This window comes from Neomonachus schauinslandi, chromosome 11 (assembly GCF_002201575.2).
Source record: "Neomonachus schauinslandi chromosome 11, ASM220157v2, whole genome shotgun sequence".
Classification (NCBI taxonomy): Eukaryota; Metazoa; Chordata; class Mammalia; order Carnivora; family Phocidae; genus Neomonachus; species Neomonachus schauinslandi.
The window spans coordinates 40,481,607-40,507,251 of record NC_058413.1 but is presented as its reverse complement, the minus strand read 5'-3'; the positions used below and the strand labels follow the sequence as shown (position 1 = coordinate 40,507,251).

Genomic DNA, 25,645 nt, shown 5'->3' with positions numbered 1-25,645 from the left:
ATGGCTTAGAGAAATCATGTCACCCTGGCCGGCTGGTGCCACCGCCTGTGCTTTCTCCACTAACACCAGTTCTGATCAGCGGTGGTCCCTGACATCTGGAAACGGGCATCACACCGACTGAGGACACCACTAGCACTTAGCACGTAGGGAAAAGAACGATCAGTGCCCTGCAATGCAAAGAGAATCCTGAGCAACAAAGAACTGTCCTGCCCCAAATACTACTAATACTGTCATTGATATACTGAATTAAGGGAACAGTGTCCCTGGGCACAGTGCCAAGGGTTGCTGTGGCCCCCTTCAGCAAAGTCCAGAGCCTATACCCTCCAGGGACCAGCTCAGGCCATAGCATGCCAAGGCAGTGTGGCGGGCTGGGAGTCTCATAACCCTGCAGGTGCCAGAACCATAGCTGTGGCTCCTTCTGCTTCTGCACCCGGCCAGTGGGGAAAGCACTTGACCGCCCACCTTAGGGAGCAGACAGGACGATCAGGTGAGGAACAGATGGAAGGAGTGTGGTCAGCCTGCTCAGGGATTCCAGGACACCCAGATGCAAAAAGGTCAGACCTCCCTTTAAGGGGATTTCTGAGAAGACGGTCTGCTGTGGGGACAAAGAGGGTATGGGAGACCCTAAGGGCCTAAGTCTGTTCCCATCCCCATCTTGAAGGGATAGGGGAGAACAGCGAGGAGGCGGCCCAACTGAGAAAAGCGTGTTTGTTTAAAGAAAGGACTCATGGAGTCTTGGAGTGATACAGGAGAGCAAAAATCCCTCTGGAAGGCCTGAGATGGCCAAACTGATGGCAGTCACCCGACATCCCAGCCTGCAGGGTGCATGGCTCTGGAGCCAGAACACTGGGATCGTCTTCTGGCTCCATCACTTGCTGGCTATTTGGCAAGTTAGTTAATTTCTCTGAGTCTTAGTTCTCTTATCTCTACAATGGGGATGATGATAATAGTACCTTCCTTCATAGAATTATTATAAATATTAACTAGGTGAATATAAAGAGCCTGGAACTGTGCTGGGCTTTAAAGTAATTGCTATTATCATTACTTCCAGGGGCAGATGTAATAAAAGAGGAAGAGAATCAGGATGTGGGCCAGAGGAAGGAAGGACAGGCCCTCCCTGCAGCCCAGAGTCTCCTTGACAACTGCTGCCCATGCTGAGGCCCCAAGCTGCAGGCAGAAGGGTGTAAGGTACACGGTGAGCGACCGGGGAGCAGTGGTATGGTAGTAGCGGGGGTTCCCAGAAAGCCTCCATGGACAGGTTTGCCTTACCTCTGCCTGGCAGTGTCTGGTACCTGCTGTCAGGGCCCACTAGTCCCAGGGAGGGCTGGGCCATGTCCCCACTGAAAGTCACCAGCTCAGGCTCACTAACGTATGACCGGAGCTCCACCTGTGGGCAGAGTCTGAGGCTGTTGTACCTGCCCAGGGTCACGCCACCTTCCCTCCCCTCACACACAGCGGGGCAGCCCCAGGGATCCCGACCCCTGCTCACCCTTGAGTCCCCATTCACACACTGCCCCTGCTCCCGGTCTCGCTTCCTCTCGTCCGACTGGCGTTTCAGACCCCTCACTGAAGTGTGCCGGATGATAGTGGCCTCCTTTGGCAGAGGTGGCACAGCCGGGGGCTGGTCCTCTGGACTGTAGAGCTCAGGGAGTGGGGGCCTGGGAGGTGCCTCGTCTTCCTGCTCAGAAAAAGAACCAGAATCAGTGCCCGGTTAGAGGGAGCTGGAGGGAAGATGCCTGGTGGCACCACTGAAGTGGTGGCCCAAAAGACTGGAGCGGGCCTGAGCAGGCCACCTCAGGCTTGCAGAGTAGGACCACTTCAGCCCAGGGATGCCAACATTTCCCCCGGATGAGCTGCAAAGAAGGGGGATGCCTCGGCTCTAATCCTACTCCTCCCTTCAATTCACTCATTTTCCACTTTTCAAAGCGTTACCTATACAAAATCCGGTCTCCTGGGTCCGTGGTCTTACTCCACTTCCTTGAAGCGTACCAAGGTGGGGAGGGGGGAATAGGCTGGTAACTCTGTGCTTATCTGTATGTCTATGACAGCACACCACCACCACCACCGCCTGGAGAACAAACATCTACCCCACTCCAAAGTTCTCAGACTGAGCTGGCTCATTGTCCCTGCATGGTCTCTGGATCCTTTAACAGGTTGCGATCTGAGCAAGGACAATCTACATCCCCTGTCCATGCCCTTTCTATCAGAAATGTGGGTGGCTACAAAATATTTCCTCCTTCCTGATTCAGGGACTGAATAAGCAGTCAGCAACGGGTGACTCACCACTGCCTTCCTGGCAGCCCACTCCCTGGGTAGTGATGAATAGAACTATTTTCCTTGAAACTGACCCCTCACCCCCTAATAAACTCTCTCTGAGGGCTGTGGCTTCTGCACAGACCAACAGCCTGGCCCCTGACTGCCACGAACACCCACTCCTGGAACCAGGGACCATCCTTCCTAACTGGCCCCCCTTCCTTAGTTTAATTTTGCTTTGTTTTTCAGGATTTTGCAAAGGTCAGAAAAGCGTGCTTAAGCTTGCTCTATGAAGGTTTATCAGCATTCTAGTAAAGTGACACAGTTCCCTATTGTGTGAAAGTTAAGCCTCCTGTCCCAGATACCCACACGCTCTCTGAGCATCAGTGGCTTCCAACCCTGACAATGTCCTGGAATCATCAATTTCTAAAATGTTCCCCAGACAGAGAAACATAAAACATTGACACAAACACAAAACTGCCTTGGACTAAAGAAAAGATGGAGGGTGGGAAGAGACATTTTATTATATACTTTTTTGTATCTTTTGATTTTGTGCCCTTTGAGAATATTACCTAATAGAAAAGTAAGTGACATTAAATTCAAGAAAATAAGCCAAATAAAAATGAAAGAACTATAGCTACCTGCAACAATGTGGATAAGCCTCACAAACATAATGTTGAAGACAAGGTGCCAAGATACAGAAGAATACAGTACCGCGCATAGGCAAAACTCAAGTGTTTAGACACGGGTAGCAAAATTAAAAAAAAAAAAAGGCAAGGAAATTATCCAAAAAGTCAAGATAGTGATAATGGTTACTTCTGGCAGAAAAGGACTGATGGGCCTAAGGTCTCTAGTTGCAGACAGAGTTCTATTTCTTGGTTTGGGTATTGGTATAAATGGGTGGTCTCTTTATTATTTGTTAAATTATATATTCATGTTTTGTGTCAATCTCAGGATATCATTGTTTCACAAACAAAAATAGAAAACAAACAAACAACAATAACAAATGGTAAACCTGGTGAAGGAAGGGAAAGAAGACCCTCCCAAGGACTCTGACGTTCAGCCAACTTGAAAAGCCCTGCCTGCGGGCCACAGAGGACTCAGCTGTGAAGAGCCTCTGTGACCATCTATTCCAAGCTGCTTGTTGTGTACAAGGGGAAACTGAGGAAGCCCTTGCCCAAGGAGCCAGTGAGAGAACAAGAACTGCAATCCAGGCAGTCCAGCTCCCAGGCTACCATATTTTCCCCTCTGCTCCTCATCCCGGCTAGCAGGCATTTTGCCTTAAGTCAGAAGCTAGCCATTCTGCCCTAGCCATTCCTGCTGTGTTTTACTATTTCCCACCTCCTGTTTTTTGACTTCTTAGATATAAAATTGGGAAGGAGACCTCAATGTGAAGAAATTCACAATGACTCAGTCCCAGCATCTGTCTTCCAGCTCTGGGCCCTGGGAGATGGCTGGAAGCAGGTGGACAGTGAGGACCCAGGTATGGGAACTTGCGTGCTTTAGCCAGCACCGCACACCAACCTTGTCAGAGGTCCTAGGCACACCCCGTGCCCAGGCAAAGCTCCTCTAAGCCTTTGCTGGCAAAACCTGGAGGTCCCCTCTACTATGGCTTCCCCCCTGTCACTTGGACCAGATCCCTTGTATTTTCCAGCCAAGGCTGGCCTGGCACTGGAGACGTGAACCATCACAGTACCTGACCACATCTTCTATTTTCTTAAAGTCTCCTGTGCTCCCAGACTCTGTCGAAAGCTTGGCCCTTCTCTCTGCCAGGCAAGCCAAGGTACTGGCTCAGGCAACCACAGGGGCCACAAACCTGATCTGAGGATCTGGGCTGAATGTCCAATTAGATGGTAGATGGCACAAAGAACAGGAGATGTGGATTGGATCCACTAACATGGAGACCTTCAGCAAATGTTAATGCCTTTGGGCCTCAGATCTCTTATGTGGGGGATGGGATATAGACCTTCCTGTCTATACTCCATGAGGTTATTGTGAAGATCAACTGTATCCTACAACCCAGCAGAGTGTTCAACTGCCAGTGAAGACAAAGACACTTTTTTGCTGAGAGGAGTCCATCACCCACAGGCTTGAGTAACTACAGGTTTCCATGGAGTCCACGTGGGGCAACCACCTGCTCTGTGTGATATATATCACAAATTCCATCCTACTTAGCACAGTCACTTCCTCTTGCTGGGCCTCAGTTTTCCCAACTGCAAAATGGGAAGACTGGGCTAGATCCTCTCTAAGGGCCCTTCCAGTTCTGGAAGTCTAAAGCACAACATTTGGCTCCACCACTCTTTAACTGTTCATAGCTTGGGACTCTGGCTGGTTCTGTCTCTCCAGGTTTCCCCAAAAGCTTCTCTTCCAACAAAGGCTGACCTGAGGACAGTGAGACAATCATATCCCAGAGAGAAAACAATGCCGCTCAGCTCCTGGTCATCAATACTTACAACTTTGGGCTTCGTGTTGGTTGGTGACTGAAGAGGGGATGTCACTTTCCTCAGTTGGGGTGGATGAGGTCGGTACGGCACATAGGTTTGCAGCTGGGGGAAGAGTCGAACCTCCAGAGGGGTCCTCACGGGGCTGGTGGGAGGGCTGGGCTGTGGGGGCGGCTTGCTCTCAGAAGTCGAGAGTGAAGGCACAGGCGGGTGAGGAAACAAAGGCACCGTTTTTCTCTCTAAGGGGCATGGAGGGAAACAAAAGATGGGCTGCAACAAGGACCTTCTTCCTTGGAGACAAGGGGAGTGACTTATGCCATAAAGACCTGACCTCCCCAAGGGTCAGCCCATATACGTGGTTGCTGGCCTCCAACACCCCCACACCCAGGAAGATTGCCCACTCACCTGGATTTTTTTTTTTTTTTAAGATTTTATTTATTTATTTTACAGAGAGACATAGTGAGAGCAGGAACACAAGCAGGGGGAGTGGAAGAGGGAGAAGCAGGGTCCCCGCAGAGCAGGGAGCCCGATGCGGGGCTCGATCCCAGGACCCTGGGATCATGACCTGAGCCAAAGGCAGACGCTTAATGACTGAGCCACCCAGGCGCCCCCTCACCTGGATTTTTGACCGATTCCACCAGGATTCTAAAGTTCTCTTTATTTGCACTCAGGCCAGCAATGACATCTTCAATCCTCCAGAGATCCTTCTGTATCTGCGATTTCTCCTGAAAAAGACAAGGTGGTGGTTCATTTCCTTCTTAGCACTTCACCAGAAGTTTCTCATTAGGACTTATGCTGTCATTTCAGACATAGTCCCTCACCCTGGCAGGGGGCGGAGGTGGGCAGCATCCCCTTTGGAAACTCCACCAGGGCTAGGCCCATGCCTGCCTCGGAGCTTCACAGGGAAGCACACATATAGAAGACGCCCAAGATCCAGGGGAGAAATTCAGAGGAGCTTTCTCCGATTCACCTTGCCTAGCTCCCCCTAATTTAAAAATAAACTACCTTAAGTACTGCACACTTCCACTTATAAAAGTATCTACAGTAATCAAAGTCAGAGACAGAAGAGTGGTTACCAGAGGTCGGGGTAGAGATGGGAATGAGGAGTATTGTTTAATGGGTACAGGGTTCCAGTTTTGCAAGATGAGGAGAGTTCTGAAAATTGGCTGCACAGTGTGAATGTACTTAACACTACTCACCTGCACATTAAAAATGACTAAGGTAGGGGCGCCTGGGTGGCTCAGTTGGTTAAGCGACTGCCTTCGGCTCAGGTCATGATCCTGGAGTCCCTGGATCGAGTCCCTCATCGGGCTCCCTGCTTGGCAGGGAGTCTGCTTCTCCCTCTGACCCTCCCCCCTCTCATGTGCTTGCTCTCTCTCATTCTCTCTGTCTCAAATAAATAAATAAAATCTTTTAAAAAAAAATTAAAAAATTAAAAAAATAAAAATAAAAATGACTAAGGTAATAAGGTTATGTTATGCATATTTTATCACAATTAAAAAAAAATAGACTGTTTTAGGCAACCATGGCAGAAGGGAAGAGAAGGCAGAGACTAGAGGTTACACTATCCCCAGAATATAAAGAGCATCTTTGAAAAGACAAAGCTGAATCCTGGGATTTGAGGTTCATTTAAAAGCACAATGGGCAGTGAATATTTGGCAATAAAAAGAAATGAAGTATTGATAACGTGTTACAACATGGACCAACCTTGAAAATGTTTCTGCCGTGTGAAAGAAGCTAGACACAAAGGCCACATTTTATATGATTTCACTTATACAAAATGTCCAGAATACGTAAATCCATAGAGACACAAAGTACAACAGTGGTTGGCTAGAGCAGGGCTGGGGAGTTTGGGGATGATGAAAGTGTTATAAAATTGATTGTGGTGCTAGGTGCACAACTCTGAATATTCTAAAAACCACTGAATTGTAGACTTTAAAAGGGTGAATTCTATGGTATGTGAATTATGTGATAAAATCGTTATTTTTTTAAAAGTACATGTGCACACTCTGACAAGTCACAAATGATATCAGATAGGGGTAGGTCCTAGAAAGAGGTGAGCAGGTTTTATCATGATTAAGGGACTCTGGGCATTTTACTGAGTACAGTTGACACACAATGTTACATTAGTTTCAGGTGTACAACATTGTGATTCAACTTCTCTATACCTTACACTACGCTCACCACAAGTGTAGCTACCATCTGTCAAGATACAACACTATTACAATATTATTATATTCCCTATGCTGTGCCTTTTATTCCCACAATTTATTCATTCCATAACTGGAAGCCTGTACCTCCCACTCCTCCTCACCTGATTTGTGCATTACCCCCAACCCCCTTCCCTCTGGCAACCATCAGTTTGTTCTCTGTGCTTATAGCTCTGATTCTTTTTTTGTTTAGTCTTTTGTTTTTTAGATTCCACATCACTGAAATCATGTGGTATTTGTCTTTCTCGGTCTGACTTATTTCACTCAGCATAATACCCTCTGGGTCCATCCATGTTCTTGCAAACGGCATGAGCTCATCTTTTTTATAACTGCATAACATTCCATTGTGTGTGTGTATAACACATCTTCTTTAGAAATCTGTCTAGCAATGGACATTTAGGTTGCTTCCATATCTTGGCTATTGTAAATATGCTTCAATAAACATAGGGGTGCATATGTTTTCAAATTAGTGTTTTCACTTCCTTTGCCTAAAAACCCAGTAGAGGAATTGTTGGATCATATGGCATTTCGAATTTTTTTTGAGGAACCTCCATGCTGTTTTCCTGAGTGGCTGCACCAATTTACACTCCCACCAAATAGTACATGAGGGTCCTCCTTCTCCACATCTTCACCAACATTTATTTCTTATCTTTTTGATTTTAGCCATTCCGACAGGTATAAGGTGATCTCATTGTGGTTTTGATTTGCATTTCCCTGATGATGACTGATCTTGAGCATTTTTTCATGTGTCTGTTGGCCATCTGTGTATCTTTGGAAAAATGTCTATTAGGGTCCTCTGCCCATTTTTAAATGTTTTTTGTTCTCTGGGTTGTTTTTTTGTTTGTTTGCTTGTTTGTTTTGGTGTTGACTTGTATAAGTCCTTTATATATTTTGGGTATTACCCTGTGGACACCTTTTAATAGAGTTGTTTAAACATCAAATATTCTTTTAATTTTTAAATTGTTGTGGGAGAAGGTAGCCTTGATCACTCCCCATGGACTTAAAAACAAAGGCTTCACACCCCATGTCCTCTCAAGGCACCCAGCCACCCTCGAGTGGAAGAATTCTTACATGTGCGATACTTAAGGACTTTCCTGATTCTACAAGTAGACTATGTGCCCTTGGTATATCTCCATAGGCCTGGGTACCCAACAGGTTCTCAGCACATAGATGGTGAGTGAAAAAAGGCCCAATCATAGCAGGAGGAGAAGAATGAAGGGGGGGACATCAGAGGAGGAGATGAACTGTGAGAGACTATGGACTCTGAGAAACAAACTGAGGGTTCTAGAGGGGAGGGGGGCGGGAGGATGGGTTAGCCTGGTGATGGGTATTAAAGAGGGCACGTTCTGCATGGAGCACTGGGTGTTATGGGCAAACAATGAATCATGGGACACTACATCAAAAACTAATGATGTAATGTATGGTGACTAGCATAACATAAAAAAAAAAAGGCCCAATCACATAAAATTCCCTGATCAAATGTTGCCCAACAGCTGAGACAACAGATGTCCGAAGCCTCCCTCCTAAGGGAGCTCACATTCTCACACTCTCTCCACCCTTCCAACACCAGCGCACATCCTCAGGGCTGATAAATAAGGAACGGGCTTGATGCTCAGCTCCACACCAAAGCACGACAGACATAGTATTGAACCCAGAGCGTGTGTGTGCACGCGTGCTACCAGGATTATCTCAGGAGCAGAGGTCCCCAAGTAGAGTGCTGGGAACAGGTAAAGGAGGAGGATCAGATTAAAATCAACTCTCTCCCCTCTCCTCTGGCAGTCTACCTGGCATATTTTTACCTGTTAGTTTGCAGTCCTGCCCCCATTTAGCCTTTCTGTCACCCCCACATGTAAGAGAAGAGCAAGGACAAGCAAAAGCCAGAGAACCTCTAAGGTTCTCCAAGGACGATGGAATTTCAGAACTTAATAACAAGGTGAAGAAAGTTTTTAGAAAGCAGGGGGTGGTGTTTCATCCCTGGATCCTCACACCATGCTGGGCAGAAAGGCTCCTATGGACTGCATTCAGCAAACGCCTGAACTCATTGTTCAGAAGCAGGGACACACACAGGTAGCCTCACTATCAGTCTCTCACAGTTACCTCAATGTTCTTTTATCCTCCGGCTTCCCTGTGCAGGGAGTCACAAGGATCTTTATAAATAAAACCACTCATCTTTACTGAAAAGCCTGTGAATTTTCTCACAGCCAAACCTGGCTAAAGGGAGGCAGGTTCCAAGCTCCGTTCCTGAGAATGTGTATATGGGGCTGCACACATATCTCCACTGTTCATGATTTATTCAGGACTCTAACAGCTTGCCTGGCCTAGAATTACACAAAAGAAGTTAGCACAAAGGCTGTTCAAAGAAGGACTTTGTGAGCTTCCCAGATCACTGTGGCAATCGGGGAAAGCATGAGCAACGACACCAGGCTAGGTGGAAATCAAGTTGCAGAGCTAGGCTTCAAACTAGCCTATCTCTTCGTAACTTACTTACGTGGTTAAGTTCTTCAAGGAGTCCGTGACAAGACGTGTACATTGTACCCATTTGTTTTCCAGGGCAGAAAAAGGGATTCTCTGACTGTGGTATATTAAGTCACCATGAAATAAGGCATGGTAGAAACACAAATGGCCAATGACCATATAAAAAGATGTTTAACCTGCTAGTAATTAAATAAATGCAAATTAAAACAAGATGTCCTTTTTCAGCCAGCAGACTGGCAAAGACTAAAAAGACTGATAACATCAAGTGCTGGAGAGGATGTGGATAAACAGGCTCAGCACCCTCATTCACCGCGAGTGGGAGGGCAAATGAGTGCAGCCTTTTAGAGGGTGAATGGCCAGCATCCACCAACATTTAAGATGTACACTCATTTCAATTTAGCAAGTCCATCCTAGGAGCGCATCTTCGATAAATGCTTATAAATGAGTTTGAAAAGGCAGTTAGATGCTCACTGTGGTATCATTTATAAAAGCAAAACACTGCAAATAACTTAAATGCCCATCAGAAAAGAATGGCTAAAGTATGGAATATTGAGACTATGAAATACTATGCAGCAGCTAGGAACTAATTTCTTTTACTTTACACAGCTTTCTGAGATTATGGAAATCTTATAATCTGTGCTGTTCAATACAGTAGCCACTAGACACATGTGGCTACTGAGCACCTGAAAAGATTCTAGTGTGACTGAGGAATCTATTTTTAATTTTAGTTAATTTCAATTAATTTATGTTCACACTTAAATAGCTACTGTATCAGGCAACCTAAACTTGGGGGTATCTTTCCTGGAAAGATTTCCACAACATGAGGTTATGACAAAAAAGCAAGTTACCGAACGATGTGTTAAGTATGATTCCTCTTTAAGTAAATCCAACTCCCATCTCCAAATAAATTATATGACTCTATATGGATGGGCATATGTTTGAAAACGTACAGAAGATGGTATGGAAGGCGATACCACATAGTGATGGCACGGATTACATACAGGGAAGGTGATGGGAAAGGGAAGGGAGGCAGGGGAGCTTTTATTTCATTTTTTGCTTTTGCCTCTTATTGTTTGGCCTTTTTGGAGAGATGCATTCATGTGTTATTTTTATAGTTATAGAAACACAAGGAATGAAAAGCTAAAAAAAAAATCACTGCTAAAATTAATTAAAGAAAATCCAAGCAGATAAGTATAATGGGATGGAATAGTTTAAGGAACTAGTAACTAGAAATAATCATTTGAAAGACATTGTCAACAATATTCACCTAGTATTTTCAAGCCACTATGCCAACTGCTGGGGTACCAAATAAGAATAGGAAAATGTTAGCTTGGATACAGGGAAATTATGGGGGGCGGGAAACAGCAGCAGCAGCAGGAGATGGACAACTTCTGGGGGACCTAGTAGGCCAGCCCTGAGCTACAGGCAAGTGTCTTTTCCACATGGCCTTGGACCAGGCTTTCTGGGAATCAGCTCCCAATGGTGAGTGGAGGGACAGCAGGCTTTTCCCAGGCCACACACCTAATCCCCCTCCTGAATTCCTTCACTCTCTGGGCACGCTGATATCCAGTCAATATATTCATGAAATCACTTGAAGGAAGAGCCTGGGCTAGCACTAGTTCATAGATTAGCAAACTTAGCACCAAAATTGGCCTAGCATGGTGCCTCAGGCACAGGAAGTCTCCATTAATGCTTGCTGATTTCAAATACATTGGATTTATGTCAGAGAAGATATGGTAGAGCTGAAGCTGGGTTCAAAAGCAGGTTATTTTCCATTTTAAAAAATTTGAGGGTGGGGCAGAAGCCTGATCAGGCACAATGGGGAAACACTGGGCAGCTGCAGGACCCAACTGGGAAGACCAAAAACCACACAGGGCCTTTCTTCTCTCACCTTTGGGGGCAGAGGCAGCCATCATCGGAATGGCCTGGTTTGTAAGGGTAGAGGAGCCAGGGCTCTAAGCTTAGCTGCCTTTCCTGAGCAGGGCAGTGGCCACAGCGATGGGTATCTCCCAGCCTGGCTCCAGAAATGCAACTGACCACTTGGAGACCAGAGGCCTTGGTCCAAGGAGACCAAGATGGACCTGGATTCACACTACCTCCTCAGCTGAAGGACTGATAGCATCTAACTTCAGGAATCAGAGGGAGGGAGGAAGGAAGGAAGGAATTGGGGGTTCCTGCTGCTGTCTAAGTGAGTAGTGCCAAGATGGGGCAGAGAATCACAGGAACACAGATCATTCTCAAGTCTGTAAGGTTCTCAAGTTTGGTATTTCTTTCCTCTCAGGGCTGTTTCCCCAAATGATCAGTAGTAAAACCCTTACAAAAACCCAAGAACTTGTCTTCGAGAGGAGAGAGGTAGGGGTTGCTGAGGTGAGTTTTCTCATCACAGCCTGGCAGGGATCCCTGAGGGAGAGCTTGGGGGCGCAAGCAAGCTGAGTCCCAGTAGAAGAAGAAAAGGCCCCTGGATAGGGCTCACAGCCCCACAGGTGAAGGCTCTCAGAAGGAAGAGAGCTCAGAAGGGATGAGGCGCCCTTGGGTCACCTGGAAAAAAAAGGCTCTTCTGTGTTGCTCTTGCAGGGTCTGCTTCAGCTGCTCCACATCACTCTCTAACTTCAGATATTCATTCCAGGCATTTTCCATCTCCTGTTGGCCAAGGAAATGCTCCTGAGTTTTAGTTATCCCCTGTCTCCCAGACGGCCCCATGAGCATCTGTGCTCTTGACCACTGCTGACCCAGCCAGGGCAAGAGGGAAGGGGAGCCCAGCAGGTCTCAGGCAAGCCTGGGAGGAGAGAGACAGGGCTTGTCTTCTCATTCCTGCTCTGACCCTGGTCACCTGAACTGTCCCCTCTCCCACCGCTGGAGATGCTTTGGTCCCCAGCCCCGGCAGAAAGGGCCTGCACCAATTCTGATGTCTTGGAATTAACTACACACAGATCAGGGAAATCTGGTCCCTTGGGTGTCACTGTAGCCATACAGCAGTCACTGACGGAAAGCATCTTGAGGTACCAGCAGAGACAGACCCGTCAGCCCCAGACAAGGTGAGCCACCGTCAGGAGGCAACCTGGAGAAGTTCTGCTACTCCAAGACTCGTCCCTGTCCACCAACTCAACTACAGCTTGTGAGATAGGAGAAGCAGCCCCCTGCCCAGCCCCCTGCCCAGTTGGGGGTGGGAGATGGGGGCAGGGGAGTGTCTGCCACCCTCTACACCCTCTACACACAGTGGACTCTCTGGAGATCTCTGCCCGGATGTGGACAAGGTCCTCCTGCAGCAACCTCTGCTGGTGAGCAATCTTCTCCAGGTGCGGGGGCTGGTCTCGGTACTGCTCCATCTGTCTGTGCAATACCTCCAGCACAGACTCCAGCTGGTCCTGCACCGGGCAAGGGCCAAAGAACAACAGGATAGCAGGACAGCCCCTGGAGGCCTCCCCATCCCATGCCAGGAACTAAACAAACCTGCTGGATCTGAGGCTGAAGGGCCCACTGCCCAGCTGGGGCCTCTGATTCCAGCTCTAACTCTGCCCACTGGGTGGCCTCCTGGGACAAGTCACCTAACAGCTCTGTGCCTCAGTTTTCTCATCTATGAAGTGGGTATAAGGTCATCCACTCTTTATGCGATAAATGATGTATGAGGATACATCAAAGACTAGATGGAAAATTCTCTTAACTTTTCTTGGAGAAAAGGGCATGTCATGAATCTCCAGCATCACAAGTATAATACCTTTTTAAAGTTCAACAAAGAAAAAAAAAAATCACAGTAAGTATCCAAGAAACCAAACATGGGGAGCCCCTGGCCTGTTCCTCCCCTCCAATCCAGACTCGCTTCCTCTGTAGCCCAGATCAGGAGGAAAGGAGCTTAGGAAATGACAGCCTCTGTCTTGTTACAAGCGTGGCCACTTTCTCCAAGGCAACCCCCTTCCATGGAGTTCAAGGGCTTGGGGTCATCACATATAAGCCAGCAGAGCCCTCCTCTCCCAGGCTGACCTCACGAGGCCTCCAAGGAGAGGTAGACCAGAGCAGAAATAAGGTGGAGGAGGGGTAGGTGGCACTTGGAATAAGCAGGCTGAAGTCTCCCCATAAAATTTCCTCCAGGTTTAGGCAGAAATGCCCCTGGAAACGAACACAGTAATGGTTCTGAATAAACTAATACCTGTTCTGGATAAATGAATACCTGTGACATGAGAGTCCAATCTATATCTGAGAAAAGACAGCATGACAAAACCCCCCTCCACTCAGCCCAAGATTATGCAAAACTGATGCATACTTTGTTCTCCTTGAGGGCTCGGATCTTGTCTTCCAAGTCCTGGAGGATCCTGTCTTGTTCACAGAAGACGCTCAGTTTGACCTGTGAGCAAGAACAGGTTGGAGAGGGCCTGGGATGATGAGAAAAGGGCACAACCTTGAAGCGTGATCAGAAAGCCTTTGGCTACGGAACCATCCAAGCCCTGTGTGAAGCTGCCCGCCTCGGGTCCGGTGGCAGCAGGCAGCTGGGGGGTGGGGGAGGGTCAGCCTGTCACCCTGCTCACTCACGTCAATGTCACTCTCCGCGATCTTCACTGGCTTCAGACTTCGATCCTTGACAAGGTCCCGGCCCGTCATCTGGGAGGTGAAAAATTTAAAGGAGATTAACCATGAGGTTCAGGATTAGATCTCGAGAAGGAGAGTTAGCCCCACGATGGACGAGTGTGGAAGTCTTGGCAGGTAAGGTTATGGCATGAAGTGGGCAAAAACTCAGGCGAGGCCTGATTTTTATGCCTACTTCATTTTAGGGAAAAACCAAAACCTTTTTGTGATCCAAGAAGCACTTGTAAACTTCTCAAATTTAAAGAAAAAGTAGACATTGACTGTAGAAGCTTAATTTGCCCAAAATGAGTTCAGTACGAATCCTGGAAGATTTAAAAGACAGAGTTTTGCTACCGAACCTGGGGTCAAACCCACGTTACAGAAGTCTATGACCCCCAGCCCAGGGCAGGGAGGCAGACCAGGAGGAACCAGTGAGTCCCTGGGGCATCGCTAAGCCTTAGTTTAAGGAAGCCCCTGAGCTGCTTACCTCCCCACGAGCAAGGTCAGCCTTTCTCACTCTACATCATTTGGGAGGAAAATCAGGTCGAGGGATGAAGGAACCTGGATAATTCCTGGCTGGGGTTTTCAACTGATCCCTGAGTAACTGAGGCAGGTCATATTTATATAAGTCACAAGTTACCCTGTCCTCTCAAGAAAGGAAACCAAAAAGCAGTAGACAAAAATCACCAAACTTATGGGTCAGTGGGCATTCACAACATTGTCCATCCTTCCCTTGACCTCATGTGGGCATCACGCTGGCATCTCCCACTGACCCCTACAAAGCTAAACCCAACTCTTTAGTCCATGTTTTCACTTCCCCTAATCTCCTACTTGCCAAAAGCTGTGTGGGATGGGGGTGGGGAGACTTTTCCACAGATGCACACCCCCACCCCCCACAGCCAAGCCATGGTCAGGGAGAGCCAGGTTGAATGTGCCCCATGCAGGGAAGGCCATCTTGCTGAATTCCATTTTACAGATGTGACAGGGAAACAGAGGGTGGAACCCCTCTCTTCCATGAGATAGACGGTGTGTATACTATGTTGAGGGTCCCAGTGTTGATGGACAGACAGCTGCTGGAGAGATGGCGCTCACTTTCTCCCTACTCCATCTGAGAGGTCCAGTAAGTTGTGTGAATAAAAAGCAAAAATATATTGGCAAACATTCCCCTCAGAACTCAAGCCGTTCATGTGCCCAACTGTCCTGCACTCCTTCTCCTTATCATCATCAGCAAATGTCAAGGTCAAGGGACGATGCCCTCTCCATGCCTTGGGCTGAGGACGGAGTCTGGCTGCAGACACACCTCCAACCCATTCCCATGCTCCCTTTGGTCACACAGCAGAGGGCAGGGACCACCGTCTTATTTATCTTGGTAAAGTCAGCCCTGAACATAAAGCCTGGTACGCTGGAAGGCACTCGCCAAATGCTTATTGCATTGGAGGTAGGTCAAAAGGAAACACATATAGGTCAGTAGAATTCCTGGAAAAAGTAGAACCTCAGCCAAATTCTGCTCTTCAGACTGGCAGATTATGTGTACATACATACACACACACGGTCACGGGAAACATGGACCACTGCCACAATCCACAAACAAACTGCTGGCTCCTGCAAGGACACAGGGCTGGGAAAGGTGCGGAGAGGAAGCGGAGGGAGATGGCGGGGGAGGGGTGGAATTAATCCTGGTGAACCCCAACAGCTGACCTCCCACCTGACCTTAAAGGGAGGTGGACCTTTAAACTCAGGGGAAGCCAGCAGGTAAAGGTAAGGAGGTCACTTTGGGTCACAGTCCATCAAAGCAGAGGACAATGAGCTTGCCTACTCTCCAAGGGGCTGACCCTTGGCTCACTTCCTAGGAAGAAATCATTTTCAAATTGAGATATGCTGTGAAGATTTTTTTCCTCCTAGCAAAACTCTTCCCTTTATTTCACTGGAGTATCAAAAAGATGATATCTTTTTGATATTGAAATAGCAAGGCAGAGAATCTAATTGAGCAATGCCTCATTTACCCAACACCATCAGGAAAGAAATGACGTATTCTACACAAAAAGGGCATTTTGAGAAAGCTGAACCTTTTAAACCTTTTGATGGAAAGGTTTCTAAAAGTAAGTCCTACGCTGCCTTCATAGAACTGAATATAAATTCAAACTTTCGGGGATGAATCAGAGTCATTATAAAAATCAGTAATATGGAATTTCTTAGAAGTCAGTGTTTTAGGACTATGTGCCCCTTGATTAAATGCTCTTAAATTTCTGTGCTTTCATTTCCGTTGTAGATTGACACATAATGTTTTTTTTTTCCCCTCTCAGAATATTAGTACCCCCTCTTTTCTAAGAAGTATCTCTTTCGTCCCCTTTTAAGGGCTGCATTTAAGGTGCTGTAAGTTAGGAATTCAAATGGCTGAATCTGTTAGGACTGGAGATTCAACAGTCAACACGCCGCTTTTCCAGAACTCCCTCCCTCCAGTGGGTCTGGCGCCCTTCAGGGGAGGTCCTTCCATACCTCGTGTCTCCCAGTCTATGGGCCTTCGTACATCAGATGATATGCTCTATCTCCCCTCAGTCGACAGTAACCTGATTAGGGGTGACTATGGGGACTGTGACATATTTTCATATTTTCTCTGTATCCTTAAAGTCCAGTCAGGGCCCAGTATATTAAGGATATTTGGGAACTGTTTGCTAAATGAACCTGTGAATGTAACAAAATAAAGTGAATTGGCTCTACTCCTATGGAATAAAGGGCACAGGCTTTAGAGCATGAGCTTCATGAAAGTGTTTACACAGCTCAGAGGCCCTTGAAACTTCTGAATTCAGTTTTGTTCCAGAGAGTCAAGGCTACTACAAAGTATCCACAAGTAGTTTATTACATCTAATTTTCCTTTTTAAACTGTGCTTTGTGATAGCAATGTTTTGATCCATTTAAAATGTCAACTATGTATGGGTCTCCAGCACCTCTGTCACCAGAAAAAGTGGAAGTCAGTGGGCATTCATCCCTTTGAAAGAGTCTGTGCACCAGAAAAGAACTGAAGGCCACCCAAGCATTTTACTTCACCCTTCACCTCATCCCAACACACCTTTTCTCAGGGCTCAGGATGACTGCACATAGCACCTGATTCCCAACCTGCAGCCTCCCTTGGAAAGCTATAAAAGCTGGCCATATTTCAGGTGCTACTTCTGCATCAGTCAAAGGGGGGACCCTGGGCAGGGGGGGAACATCTTGTTCTAGCCCTGCTTTAGACTGTTTTCAAATACCGACACCCTGCCCTGAAGAAAAGCCACCCTAATCCCAGGGCCACGGTGGAATCTCAGGATATCCCAGCTCCTCCAAGGTGACCAGGAACTGCTGTTCCTTCCCAAGGAACTCACGCTTGACTACACAGACCACACTGGTGTCGGTCGAAGTCAGTCCTCACCATGGAGGCAGATGAGAGAGAATGGAAACACAACACAAGCTGGTGGCAAGCCAGGCAAGCCCCCCCCCCCCCCCCGTGGCAGCACAAAAGATGGAGTCACAGAATACCGCAGATGAGAGGCTCAGCCTGGTGCACCAGCCAAAATGCTGAAGGGAGCTTCAAAAGGAGAAAAAAATAAACCAAAATGACTTGCAGAAAGCCTGGGGGCAGTCAGGAGAGCCCCTGGTTAAGCAAGTGATGAGGTCGGCGCTGAGCCAGAAGCAATGGAATGGCCCCGCTTGGAGACACAGATCAGATCATCTTACGCTTCTCCTGGGCCGACAGCCCCGTGCTGACTTCTTCAGCACTTTGTAAAGCACGTTGATCAAAGGTTCATTATTTTTTATCTGTTCCAAACAAAAAGGCAAATATAACAAAACGTAACAGGTGAGACATCAAAAGACACTTGAAGGAGCCAGAATTTGGGGAACTGGCCAGGGGAAACCTTAAGAAGGATGTGTGCTGTGCAATTCAAATGATCATGTCTCAGTCTGGTTGTGCTGCTTCCCAGCTGCTGGCCTTTCCAGACTTCCGTTCCCTCGCCGATAAAATGGAGGACAAGAAGCTCTGCCTCAAGCATCTTTGTGCAGGCTAGTTTATGGGAGAGGGCCAATGTCAGGGCCCATTTCCTTCCAGTTCCTCCTGCAGAAGGCAAGAGGAAACTTTGCCTCTTCCTTTGTCCTCCTTCACCTTATGCCGTGAGACACTGAATCACTAGGATGGCGCTAGGCATTAGTCTCATCCCTGCCCCATATTTTCCACCTTCAGTCCCCCAGACCCTCACCTCCACACTATGTTCATCTAAATAATGATGTCTTACCAGTGATCCCAAATGCTTACAGCTCCTTTGAGGGAACGCTGTCCCTACCTGCTCAAACAGTGCATCTCAACCCTGGCTGAACACCAACATCACCTAGGTGGTTTAAAAAAACACAAACTGATGCCTGAGTCGTACTCCAAGAGACTCAGATATAAATTAGTTGGGGGTGGAGCCTGAGCATCCAGATCCTTTAACAGCCCCCCTTGGATGATACTGATTTGCAGCCAAGACTGGGAACTGCTACTACTGTAAAAAGTGATTCTCAAACTTTAATATCACCTGGAGGGCTTGTTAATACAGCTCACCCTTGAGAACATGGGTTTAAATCATGAGGGCCCACTTATATGTGGATTTTTTCCAATAAATGCAGTCCAGTCCTATAAATTTTTTTCTCTATGATTTTCTTATCATTTTCTTTTCTCCAGCTTACTCTATTATAAGAATACAGTCTATAATACGTATAACATACAAAATATGTGTTAATTGTTTAGTTATTGGTAAAGCTTCCTGTCAAGAGTAGGCTATTAAAAGTTAAATTAGGGGGGATCAAGTTATACCTGGATTTGCAACTGTGCAAGAAGTTGGTGCCCCTGACCCACACAATGTTCAAGGTTAACACTATTCAGATTTGCTGAGCCCCACATTCAGAGGTGAGAAAGGAAGGTGGGGAGAATCATTCCTATTGCTCGAAGCTGCTGAGAAGACCAAGTGCAATAATGAATAATGTGCACCCAACCACCACCAGGCAGGAACAGATGCTTCATCAAGGTGGAGCCCTTTCCATCCTGGCACCACCAAGTAAAACGTCAGACAAGTAAACATTGTGCAAAAAGAACGTTAATCCAGAGCGTCTTCTAAAAGAATGCAGTACACCTTCGTTTGAGCACTTGGCACCACAACAGAAAGGCTCACATTAGGGAGAAAAAGCTCCCACCGCATGTGGGGAAGCAAACACCACCAACTGATTCTGGAAGCTGAGCATCAGCTGACTGGTGGTGGTGGTGGTGGTGGTGGTGGTGGTGGTGGTGGTGGTGAGGGGAGGGTTTGGATCCTTAAGTCTGTGGCCTTTGGAACAGGGACATAGGGGAGCCTAGGCCAACCAGCTGGGGATAGGGAGGCTGTTTTTCTCCAGCTAGGCTTCCCTCCTTCCTCTCCCTGCCCCAAGAACCCAGAGGAACCTCTCACAAGCAGCTGGGCATGGCGGGGCTGTGTCACCGCTATCCCCAGACCCCGGCTGGGCTTCAGGGCCCATTCAGCTGTGTCCACAGAGGCCCTCACCTCAGGGACCCAGGCTGAGCTCTGCATCAGCTCATTTTGTTGAGCATGTTGCAATCTCCAGAGCCAACGGGCCCTGGGGTTTTCCTGACACAGTCACACACCCTGCTTGCCCCGTGGGGCTCATCTAGCTTCGTTTGCACCCCAGAGATGGGGGGGTTCACCACAACCTGAGCAGGCCCTTTTAGAAACCCCTCTACCTGTAGCTGCTATCCACTTGTCTTTTTTTTTTTTTTTTTAATTGAAGTACAGTTGACACATGCTCTCCATTTGTCTTCATTCCCCCTTGCAGCTACAGAAGACACATGGTAGCATTTCAGAGCTTTGTAGACTGTCTCTGTCTCCTGAATTACCCAGAACTCTCTCCACCACTCTGCAGTGCAGCTGTGCTAACCGCTGCTGACTTTGTTTCTGCCCAGCATGCTTTCCCATTAGGGAACCCCTCCCTCACGCCACAGGGAGTCTGGGTTTGCAAGTGGCCACCCATGGGGATGCTGGGCTGGGAGAAAGTGAACTTGGGTTTGCACGTGGCCACCTTCCCTGCCATGTGGGCACAGCCCACACACCAGGAAAACTAGAACAGTGGTGACATGGCCTGAGCCCCTGGGATGTAGCCCTTGGCTAAAAGAAGCAGTATATTCTCTCTTTGGCTTATTAGCAGGTTGATTTGGGTTTTAGACACCTTCAAACAAAAGCATCCTGCCTAATACATCCTCAGCCATGGTTCTATAGGCCCTCAACACCTCTGCTTTGCAACTAGCCCTTTCTTCATCTGGGTCCTGAAGTGAGACACCATCTGGGAACCCTATGCCCCAGCTGGGTTTGAGCAGAGCAGAGCAGGTTCACTGCCTCCCTGATGTGGGGACTCTGTACCTTGGAGAGAGGCCAAGGTGGTGCCAACCTTTCTGGCAGCCACGCCAGACAGACAACTCACACACAGCACAAACCCCAGCATCTCCCTGCTACCAGTGCAGCTCATTTGGGGGAACAGTTCTCTGAGAGGAGCTTAGCAACTGGAATAACAAAAATAAGACTGGGGAAACTCTGCTATCAACAGAGCTGTTTTCCATGACAGTGACAACTTCCAAAAAGTCACTAGTTAATGTTCTGGGTGCAGACAGCTCCTAGCTAGTGAAACACGCCAAGGACGCACCTTGCCTCTATCACATTAAACACACTTCCTGGGATAATGACCCCAGTTCAGTTCCATCAAAAACTGAAATGCCTTTGGGTCCACAGTAGTGGAAGCAGAATTTTAAGAGAGGCTGGGAGGCAAGGCAACTCAAGAGCACAAGTTTCAAGAGTCAGAGCTATACCTAAATACCAACTTCCCGGTAGCCACTTATGTGGCCTTGGGAAAGTCATTTACTTCTCTGAGCCTCAGTCAGTGAAAAAAAGGTAACACCATCTTCCTTCTAGGGCTACTGTGGGAGTTACATAATTTAACAGAAGTAAGACACACACTGACCGTCACACATTATACCCTCTATTGTTACTGAGCTTTTGTTGGTAGTCAGGACACCCAAGGACTCCTGGCTCTGCTATCCTGTGCCTCAGTTTCTCCCTTTAAATCCCTTTTAACTCAAATTCTATGATCTTGAAATAAAACAGACCTGAACTGAATCTTCCCTCCAGGATCAGCTGTGAGTTTCTGCTCTCCCATACAAACAGGAATCAGAAGACAGAGATTTCCTATTACTCCAGCTCAGGCTCTCTAAGCTCTCTCTTGCACCCTGCACCAAGCACTCTGAGGACTGTTTCAAGGTACACCTGTGCTGCTGGGGAGCCAAACCTCTCTTACCAGCTCTCTTACCATGAATGTTCCATAAATACTTCTGGTTGACTGCATGGCCCCGGGGCAGGGGTGAGAAGAACTCAGAGCTAACATGGTGACTGGCTATTGGGGAGGCCAGGGAATGGAGACCAGGTGGTAACACAGGGCCGGCAAAGGTGGTGGACCTCTCTCCAGGTCAGGTGGGGGTGGTGAGCATGGTGAAAGGACCCTGCCCAGGATCAGAGCAAAGCAGGATGGGCTGGGCTGCACATTTTGCATCGTGAGGTATTACTACCATACTCATAATACTTATTCATGCTCTGTGTGATCTGTCACATAAGCTAGAAAATGTCCTGGTTTTGAGAGAACCCTCCTTGTTTTGTTCATGTCAGAAAGCCAAGTCTGACTTTCGTTCACTGCACCCCTCCTTCCTAAAGAATCAGGAACATGGGCAGTCTGCCTTCTCCAGCCCTAGCCACACCACCCTCCTCCTGGCTCTCCTGGGCTCCCACTGTTCCCTTCCCTTTAATTTCAACCAACTCAAACCCTCTGGCTCTTCAAGGCTCCAAACACATGCCACCTCCTCTAGAAGCCTTTCCAGCATTACAGCCCACAGTGACCTTCACTATCTCAACTCTGAGCACTAGGCCAGACAGATCTTTGTAAGCTCATTATAAACAAGTCTGTGTTATTTTGGGAGATTTTCTTTTTCTAACCAAGGCCATTTGCGAGTTCTCTTACATGTCCCTTAGGCTTCTCCAGAGCTGGTTACACAGCAAGTGCTCATCAGATACGGAAGCTAACTAGTTGATTCCTAATCAAAGGCTCTGATCTTGTCTCAGTATGGGGAGGCCCCCCCCCCATCTGCTGCCGCAGGGCCTAATGTTCATCCTCTTGCTTCTACAAGGCTGGATGACAATCCCCATGTTAAAAATACCTCAAGCCAAGTACCCAGGGGAGCTGGGGGAGGCACACCCCTGGGTGTCCTCCCACAGCCCCCCCCAATCTCTCACGTGCACAGTTAATTAAAGGTCACATTCCTTCAGTCAATTTCATGGTTTAGGCTTCAGATGTGCTTTTCACAGTGGGAGCTTTCAGAGAGCTGTGGTAAGGGAACAATAGCAGCTCTCTTTGACGCAGAATGCCTCTCACACTTCTCCACCAGCTTTCTCTTGGTCTTTGTGCTCTGAAGGCTGATTTCGAGCCTGAAGCTTTATCACCTACAGGAAGGCACCCAGCGCTCATCTCCTGAATGCAGATGGAAGACTATCCATACGGGAGGCTCCTATATGGGAGACCACGGTGGGCCCCAGAGCTGCAGAATTCCATGTGGAACCTGCTCCCCCAGCAACCAAACCAAAAAATCCACCAAAATACTCGTAGCTGAAAACACGTCAGTGGCACCCTATGAACCAAACCCAACCCCACTGGCAGCTCCGAAGAAGGAGGTAGTTACTATTTAGAAGTCTTTGGGTCCTGACCAAGGATAGGAAGAGATCAAGATCTTGTGCCCTCATTCCGTAAGGCTGAAATCTTATAGCAGAACTCAAAAGGAACGGAGCCTAGAGTTCGAGGCAGTAAGAAATAAAACTCTTCTGACTTAAGACAGGAGATGTCTTCATTTGGGATCCAGATTTGATAAGACCTGCACAGCCTTTGGCTTTGAGCTCAGAAAGGTGAGAGTCCAAGGGAGACAAGACGCCTGACGTCCCTCACCTTTAGGTCCAAGTACTCCAGGTCCTTCTTTAGCTGGAGGTAGGTATCGTCAGCCTTCAAATGAAGCACAGAAAGAGAAAAGCCAGTTATGAACACCAAGGGTTTCCAAAACTTGGGGCTTCATGTGTGAATCATTGACATTACACAGCTTTGGGGTCAAGGGTAGCAGGCTAACACATCCAGGGCCATGGAGGAAGCGCAAATGTCTCAGTGTAGCTCAGAGCCTTCTTTCAGCATGGCGGATCTTGCAGGTCACTGTGGGGAAGATCCAGCTCGTCCCGCAGTTGGCTGGGGGGACAGTTTGGTGGGGAGGAGGGAGACAGCACACATACCACCACAGGGCTAGGAGAGCAGTGCAGCTGAGGCCAGTGGTGAGCTCCTGAGACAGAACTGGAGAGGTCTAGCTGGAAGAGGACATGCAACACCTGAGCTAGAGGCCCATCAATCACCAATGCTCCAATCTTTGTCATCAAACCTTTGTACTGGCCCACTTCACATGCATGAAGCAAAATGACCCTCTGATTAGTGTGACTAAATGCCTTGAAGGGGCAGGAAGAGGATCTGGGGATCCAGGTAGGTCCTGACATGACCCTGGGTTCTAGGATGATAAGCCCCAGGAGCTACTGGAAGTTTCAGCTCCCTTTGCTCAGCATGGGGCCATGTCAGGAGCTAGTTGAGGAAGTTTCAGTGTCAGACCTATCTGCTTGCACTGTCTCTGACAATCTATTGAGTTCTTCAGTGTAATCACCAGGAACAGTGAAAATAAGCAAGACTCTGATTTTCTAGGACCTGTGTTTCCCGTGTACAGACCACAGAAGCTGTTAGGCAGAGGGGCTGTAAAAGCTTAAGAAAAAATGGCCCAGGCACCACTTTCTCAACCAGCTAAGAGGTCTCCCAGCAAACCGAGGCAAGTCAGAGCTGCGGGAGAGGGCCCTGTTTACATCTCTGATGTCAAACAAGTAAACAATGTGAGATGTTCAGGCTGTGCTTTTAAGCGTGAGAAGACCTGAAGGACCATGGAGAGGGACACTGGTGACTTCTGAGATGCTATTTCTATCCCTAAACTGTCCCCTTACCCATCGCTACTTCCCCAATCAGCCCAGTCCCTATACACTTTCAACAGCAGTAAAGAGGACTGAGCAGAGGAATGTTACTAAAAATCCTCCAAATTTACACCTTAGGGGTTTTTCACATGTTCCCTTACATTCATTTTTCCAAGTATATTTCCTGAGCCCCTCAGGTCTCACTAAAACAGGACAGTTAAGGAAGGTGACACTCCTGTCATCTTCCTCCTCTGTCCCCTGCCTACTTTTGTGCAGCCCAGGGGGACCAATCTCGTATGGACATCGTTAAACTGCTCAAGATGCCTGGGAGGGCAATTCCCTGGCCACTCCTTGAGGAGCTTGCCTGCAAACTTCCATGTCCCAGAAGGTTTAGAACACTATGCCAGATAAGACCTAAATTTTGGCTCCAGCCCGCATGCCACTGGCTGAGGGATCCCAGGCAAGTCACTTCCCCCTCTGGATCCAGTGCCTTGCGTGTGGTAGTAACTCCTGTCCTGCCTAACCTCTCCCAGGTACAATGAGGTTCTCTAGGATAAGGGATGTGAGGATGCTTTTTCCATCAGCAGGACACTGCCCAGATCAGAGAGGGCACTCTGCCTCTCCCCTCCGGGTTGACACCAATGAAACACACCTCTCCACATCCCAAGGATGGCCACGGTGGCAACAAGGATGACAGCCAGCACAGCCCTTCGGACATGACCACACACCAGCCTGGCAGTCACTACTCACAGCCGGAGAAGCCACAGCTGAGGTCCCTCACACCACATGCAGGCTCCTCCCCAGCACCAAGAGGCGCGGGCCCCCCCCACCACTGTGCAGTGTCTGGCAATAGCGATCAGAAGCAAACAGGCAGGGAAGGAGGGAACGAGCCAGACAGCAAATACAGACTAGAGCGTGGGCACAAGAAAACACGGGCCGGCACGTCACTCCATTGCCCCCCACCGGGGTGGCCCCGGCCCTGAGAGGGCCCGGAAGCGCTGACCTGGCAGGCGGGAAAGGTCAGCTGGTGCTGCAGTAACTGGCCGACGGCGAGATTTCGCACACTGGCCAACCTGGCCTGGTGCCGCCGTAAGCGGGTGAGAAGCAGCGAGAGCTCCTCCAGCTGCAGGTGTGTAGACACATCACAAGGAAATTAGCCACCGCAGGAGCACGACGCTATAATTACTCTTCACCCCGGTGCCGGGACAGCACTGATGTGACACCATTAAGTAATTACTGCATTAATTCTGTCATTAGGACAAATAAAGGCACTGGCAGAAAAGGGGCTGCAGGAAGCAGGTTTTTGTGGTTTTTTTTTTTTCAGGAAACAGCAACCAACAGTGCAACCTCACCCCGACTCAAGCTTTGAAGACAAAGTTAACTAACCAAAGCCAAGACCTGGACGAGAGGAGAGGAGCTAATGGCAGAAAGGCAGGTGCCTGGGAAAACGCTGCCTGAAAGAGAAGAAAAGCCCACATTCTCCTTCACTTCCCCCAAGCTCTTCCTCTGATCTGGGGAGGACCCCAAGTAAGCTGGATGACACGGAGCAAGTCACTGGACTTCTCTGAGCCTCAGCGTTCTCATCTCTAACGTGGGGGCTGACAGCTGCCCTGCAGACTGCAGGTGACTGGCTCGG

At 48.1% G+C, this 25,645-nt stretch overlaps 1 protein-coding gene across 6 annotated transcripts in view; it reads right to left on the bottom strand.

The window, feature by feature from the left end:
- The window catches only part of PLEKHA7 (pleckstrin homology domain containing A7), a 212,474-nt gene that overhangs the window by 13,061 nt on the left and 173,768 nt on the right, over positions 1 to 25,645 (bottom strand). For 5 of the 6 annotated variants that reach the window (XM_044919152.1, XM_044919154.1, XM_044919153.1 and 2 more), the window contains 9 exons: positions 22,967 to 23,020; positions 13,904 to 13,972; positions 13,638 to 13,718; positions 12,595 to 12,744; positions 11,918 to 12,019; positions 5,311 to 5,419; positions 4,707 to 4,933; positions 1,490 to 1,678; positions 1,270 to 1,387 (listed from right to left, as the gene is read on the bottom strand). In XM_044919152.1, the coding sequence (XP_044775087.1) occupies positions 1,270 to 1,387; positions 1,490 to 1,678; positions 4,707 to 4,933; positions 5,311 to 5,419; positions 11,918 to 12,019; positions 12,595 to 12,744; positions 13,638 to 13,718; positions 13,904 to 13,972; positions 22,967 to 23,020 (1,099 nt within the window). Of the gene's footprint in view, positions 1 to 1,269; positions 1,388 to 1,489; positions 1,682 to 4,706; positions 4,934 to 5,310; positions 5,420 to 11,917; positions 12,020 to 12,594; positions 12,745 to 13,637; positions 13,719 to 13,903; positions 13,973 to 22,966; positions 23,021 to 25,645 lie in introns of all 6 variants that reach the window. The other variant, XM_044919157.1, reaches the window with a different exon arrangement.